The sequence below is a fragment of the Carya illinoinensis genome, chromosome 9 (assembly GCF_018687715.1).
Source record: "Carya illinoinensis cultivar Pawnee chromosome 9, C.illinoinensisPawnee_v1, whole genome shotgun sequence".
NCBI classification, from domain to species: domain Eukaryota; kingdom Viridiplantae; phylum Streptophyta; class Magnoliopsida; order Fagales; family Juglandaceae; genus Carya; species Carya illinoinensis.
In genome coordinates, this window is record NC_056760.1 from 24,304,527 (window position 1) to 24,310,771 (window position 6,245).

The 6,245-nt window shown below is 38.1% G+C and overlaps 1 protein-coding gene across 1 annotated transcript; it reads left to right on the forward strand.

The window, feature by feature from the left end:
- The first annotated feature begins 623 nt into the window (after positions 1–623).
- Positions 624–4,027, forward strand: LOC122275260 (equilibrative nucleotide transporter 3-like). Its single transcript, XM_043084239.1, has 10 exons — positions 624–821; positions 920–1,080; positions 1,189–1,293; positions 1,742–1,897; positions 2,016–2,159; positions 2,271–2,376; positions 2,739–2,914; positions 3,000–3,160; positions 3,387–3,645; positions 3,781–4,027. The coding sequence occupies exons 2-10, from the start codon at positions 1,039–1,041 to the stop codon at positions 3,892–3,894; spliced, it is 1,263 nt and encodes a 420-aa protein (XP_042940173.1). The 5' UTR covers positions 624–821; positions 920–1,038; the 3' UTR covers positions 3,895–4,027.
- The last annotated feature ends 2,218 nt before the right edge of the window (positions 4,028–6,245 follow it).

The window sequence follows — 6,245 nt, forward strand, 5'->3', positions numbered from 1 at the left end:
GATATTGCAGATTATATATACCGAGTCAACAGGTGTTAAACTTGCAATATTAGCAGAGGATGAGATAAGATAGCGTGGGCTTATCTAGTTGTTTTGTAATTTTCAAAGAAATCCTGGCCGATATGGCCTCAAGCCTAAACAACGCATTTTGTTACAAAATTCACGTCTAAAAACGTACGCTGATGATGCCAACATTGCAATCAAACTAATGGCCTTTCCAATACCAATGTTTACAAGACTAAGTCTACTTGCACTTAAAGCAATTGCTGATAACGAAATATCGTCGTCCAAAAAATGACAGCTACTACTTTTAACAGATTCCTTGTTTTTTTCTCATTTTGCATTCCCTCTGATTTTTTTTCGGTGACTTCACGGAAAGATATATGAATTTTGCATTCACACACAGAATGCAGTTAAATATTTTTCTGTTTCCAAGCTTCAAGGCAATTCGTATAGTGTTCAAGGATAAAGGAAATTTTATTCTCTCATACTTTATTTATTCATAAAGTTAACTCAAAACTCATTCATCATGCACTGCCACTTTCCACTTTTCTTTAAAGTAAAAGGAATCTCTTATATTCAATGGCCCACATGGCCACACCCATATTTGCTCAGACTTTGCAGTCCACCTCCCATTCTTGCAATAAAACTAAAGCACATTTCTCTGCTTTGGTGCTATCGATGGGGTTTCTTTATTTAACTCATTTTGCACTGTATATTGTATAACACATCATTTTGCTCCGCGCGTTGATTCAAGAACTAAGTGCTTTAACATTTTCTCACAGAACATGTTAAAGTATTCTGTTTTCATCCATTGAAGAGTGAGAATTTGGATAATTTATTCCTCCCTCCTGCGCTCTTCAAACAATTCGTATATCTGTTGGAATGTTTATTGAAGTTCTTATTCTTGAAATTGCAGCTATTTGTTGCTACTCAAAAGACCCACAACCATTAAAGCAAATAGAGCATAGTCAAGAACTTCCATCGGACCATTTTTAGTACAAGTACTATTGGCAGTCTTGAAGAGAGACAATAGCCATGACTATTGCTAATGAAATCGAGGCTCCAATGAGGCTTGAGGTTTGTACTAAAACACTGTTTCATTCAAGAGGAAGATAATGATCAGTTGAGTTTATGACAGTTAAGAACAAGTTATATTAATGTAGAATCAATATGTGTAATAAGCAGGGAAAGTATAAAGCAATGCTGGTTTGTTTTGTTCTTGGGCTGGGGTCCCTTGTTGCATGGAACAGTATGCTGACAATTGGAGACTACTACTATCAATTATTCCCGGTAAGTAGCTCATGCTTACTTTATGTATTTTTTTTTTGTGGAAAAAAAATTGCTGCATAAACTGCTCTCTGAAGATACACAGTATCAAGGGCTTTTATCTTTTGAGGGAAGGAAAAAGTAAAGAGCTTGCTTATTGTAGTTCAACTTTGATACTGTATGAGAAGGATAAATTAAGGTGGTCTCGACCGAGAGACGAATCATCCCAATTTTCTGCTTTGGTTTAGGAATTCACAGTGTATGACCTTTAAAAAGACAGAAAACTATAATTTGGAAGCGAGGATAGAGTAAGATTGTACAGATCTGGAAAAAAAAATGCTGGGAGTGTAAGAATGGAGGCAATAATTTCTCATTGATGCACTTAATGTCATCCTGTACTTCAATAGTTTTATTGATGATAAGATGAGTCCCTGGATGAATTAACTAATGAAGTTTTCGCTCTCCCCACAAGAAATACCATCCTTCACGAGTACTCACACTCGTTTATCAACCATTCGCGCTTGGAACAATGGCAATACTGGCATACAACGAGTCAAAGATCAGCACTAGGTGGCGCAATTTATTTGGATACACTCTTTTCTTCGCTAGTACTTTGTTGGTCTTAGTTGTAAGTAAAGATCTTCCAAGTTTTTTGTTCTCGTGTTTTGCCATCTAGCTTTGTAATTCATACTGTACCAAATTCTGATTTTCCTTGATGATTCCAATATATGTTTGGTGACATACAGTTGGATTTAGCCACATCAGGGAGAGGTGGAATTGGACCTTTTGTTGGTATATGTTTGCTTTCTGCGTGCTTTGGAGTTGCAGATGCCCATGTTCAAGGCGGAATGGTTGGAGACCTATCTTTCATGTGTCCTGAATTCATTCAGGTATGTATTCTTAAGACTTATTTTAACTGCATGCTCTCACAAGAACTTTTGTCTTTGTTTTCATCTGCTCAACCTAATTGAAAACGTCCGGCCATTTTGTTTCTTCTGCAGTCCTTCCTTGCTGGTCTGGCCGCGTCAGGGGCTCTGTCCTCTGCTTTGAGGCTAATCACAAAAGCAGCCTTCGAGAAATCTCAGAACGGGCTTCGCAAGGGAGCTAGTAGGTTTACTCCCTTTGTTTTTTTTACAATCGACAAATTTTATGCTTTTCTACTGTAAAAATTTTAGAAAAATAATACTTGCAGTCATGAGATTGCAAGTGCTTTATAATCATTTTAAAAAATTTAAATAAATGTGAAATTTATATAAAAAAAATTAATTTTTTAATAATAGATCATTCTCTTTATCAAAATGACTATACGATACTTATATAATTCACGACGATCCTTGGCATTTCAAACTTTTTGAATTCTTTCGCAATTTCATTACTTTGGGTTCATTGTCTTCAGTACTGAGAAATAAAATAAAATGGAAATATCTGAAACTCTTTCGATGATTACAAAAGAAATCTTTCTTTTCCAGTGTTATTCCTGGCGATGTCCACGTTCTTTGAGTTTCTGTGTATTCTTCTTTACGCAATGGTCTTCCCTAAGTTGCCAATAGTGAAGTACTATCGCGCGAAGGCAGCCTCAGAAGGATCGAAAACTGTATCAGCTGACCTTGCTGCTGCTGGAATCCAGAAAAACACAAACCAAGGAGTACTGCTACTTTTCTTTAACCCCATAATACATCATGTTTAGTGAATTTTTTAGAGTCACTTGAATGCTTTAGAAATTTTCACAGGATGAAGATGACACGAAACACCAGGAGCGCTTGAGCAATAAGCTACTGTTCTTCCAGAATATAGATTTTGCAATTGACTTGTTTCTGATATATGTGTTGACATTGTCAATCTTCCCCGGGTTCTTGTACGAAAATACCGGATTTCATGGAATGGGCTCGTGGTAAGTACTGCTCCTAATACATGAAACAGAAAATCATCGCTTTATTCTCCTATTGCAAGTTGAATGAATGAATGTTTTCCACAGGATTCTTAGACAGCCAGTTTCTTATAAAACTACTCATCATTTCCATCATTTTCAATGCACTGCTAAATGTTTTAAACTGCATTTTGAATGAAGTTTGCAGTACTCTTAAACGATTAATATGCCATGCACCATCGTGTTTCAGGTACGCGCCTGTTCTGATTGCGATGTACAATTTGTGGGATCTGATATCAAGATACATTCCACTCGTAGACAGCTTGAAGTTGGAGTCCAGGAAGGGACTTATGATTGCAATTCTTTCCCGTTTCTTACTCATCCCAGCATTCTACTTCACGGCTAAATATGGTGACAAGGGATGGATGATCCTGCTCACATCTTTGTTGGGTGTCTCCAATGGCTACCTTACCGTCTGTGTCCTTACAGTGGCACCTAAAGGTTACAAGGTTCGTTGACATCATGTATATCGTGTTGCATAATGTGTTGTAATTGTAACGTTATTATTTATCTCGTGCGGGAAATGTAGGTTTATCAGGCTGGATACTTTCTCATGGATATATGTTGGATTCATTGTTTTGTAGGGACCTGAGCAAAACGCTTTGGGCAACTTGCTTGTGCTGTTTCTGTTGGGCGGTATATTTGCAGGGGTTGCTCTTGACTGGTTGTGGCTTATAGGTAAAAAGGATGCCTTTTAAAGACTAAAATGTAAATAGGTATATATAAAAGTCCTCGTATGCAACAACAATAAAAAGATTTTGTTGATTGTGATTGTAAGGCCATACACAAAACTTTATTGGTGGAATATTCGTTTAATTGTGTGTGATCAAATCTCATTGTCGGTTGTACGATATATATTTTTTTCATCAAGAGACTATTAAAAAGGAAGAAAAAAAGGGTAAAAAATGAACAAAAAACTCCAAATATCTTATTCGTATTTAATTTAATGAGTGATTAAAAATAATTTTGTTAAAAAAAAAAAGTTATATTTTTCGTTCACGTTTTTGTGTTTTAAAAGTTTGAGCAGTGAGATGGAGAAATGGAATCCAGAATCCCATCCTTGAAATACAGAGTTAAAGGACCAGAAAATAGATATTTTATACGTTGGAGAAGCAATACAAATAAGAGTAATGCTACGTACAGTCATTTTTGCGCACTCTCTGCACACTCCACTGATATAATTGGCTTGATTAATTTTTTTTAATACACAACCAATCATATCACTGGAGTGTACAAAGGAGTCCGTGAAAATGACTGCACATAGAATTTTCCTACAAATATATGAGAGTAAAGCGACGGATAACAGAAGACCCACTAGGTTGCATCGATCCAAGCATCAAACCCACACGACTGTGGTATTCTTAACCGTTGGATACGCAATTCATGCCACGTGGCAAGTAATTTGAGAAGGATTGCAAAATAGAAAAGGTCTAGTTGTAAGTATATTTGTGTACTAATATGTACACTAATTTATTGTGATTGATTAGAAAATAAATTTTATTGAAAACAATACTAATTTAAATTTTAAGTATGAAAAAATCAGTATTGGTACCCAAATTAATATGCGACTTTATTTGTATATAACAAAACTTTTAAAAATAAGCTTGCGGATCAACTCAGTCTTACACCAAAGTCAACGAGTTTCTTTATCTATTTTCTTGATTTATTTTTCTTAAATGTTTAGGGGGCTTGGATGTTAAAACCCTTTCGACTCATTTTATCTTATAATTTTTTCAAAATTTTAAACAAAATACGGCATTTAGGTCCGTTAATGTCATTTAGGTTGTTTGGTTCCTTACTTGGCTAAACGATTGGCCAAGAATTATTTGAATTTTCCTGACCGTTGGATAAAATGGCACTAATCTTGGCCACTTCCCTCCAGCAAGATACGTGTCCCCAACAATCTAGAATCCCGATGGAGGTGAGGGGCCCCGGCAAGCCAAAATAGTTACAGTGTGTGTAAATTTGTTAGGCAGTGTACTGTTTCTTTATATAAAAAATGCAAATAATTATTTTTAAAATAATAACAACTTACAATATTTTGAAGATTCCCAATAAACTCTAGGCCCCCTATCATGATTTGGAAAAGTTTTCCTCTTGGATTTGAAAGTCTCTAAATATGATTGTAATAGACAAGTATGGTTGTCAAATTAAGCACTTGCCTATTGATCATCCTCTCAGTACACGAAATTAACTCTTTGTCATGACCAGGCTGATACCACTGTAAAAAAATGGAGAACAAAAATAGACGAAAATCAAATGTAAAATCAACAATATGGTGACACTCCCATGAAAGTATTTGTCCCACAAATTGATGATGGACAAAGAAAATTGTGTCTTTATTGTACACCAATAACCCTTCTATTTATAGGCCATGAGACACTGGTTGACAAGGGGCAAAATTATTAGTAATATAATAATTGGCAAATGATACAACCATTAACAAGTGTGTCAAAACCCCAAGGTAGGAGGCCACGGGCCATGCCTTGACCAGCACCAGCCCATGCCAGGACAGCACGCCAACAGCACTGTTGGCGTCGCTTGATTGCCCACAGATCGAGTCCTTGGTGAATGCTAGACCACGGTCACCCTCCATCAGGCAGCGAACAGTCGGCACGCGCACGCAAGCGAAGTTGTCACACCACACTCAGCGCACGGCTAGACTGCACGCATGCCTAGTGCGCGTGTGCAGCGGGCACTCATGGGCTATGCGCACACACCGCGTGCATGCATGGGCCGTGCGTAGGCACAAGGCCCATGCATGGCCTAGGCACCCGTGCAGCGCACGCTTGCACACCCACCTTGGAATTGACGGTGCGGCTGTCCAGCAGGCCTACACATGTTGGTATGCCGCTCAACGCCCTGGTCTTGACCAGGGCCATGCTAATCAACGCCAGGGCCTTGCTGCTCAACGCCATGGTCTTGACCAGGGCCATGCTGATCAACACCCTGGCTTTGGCCAAGGTCTTGCTGACCAACGCCCAGGCACCACAGCCTGGGCCATGCAGACCAACGCCCAGGCCCCACTAGCCTGGGTCATGCAACAGCC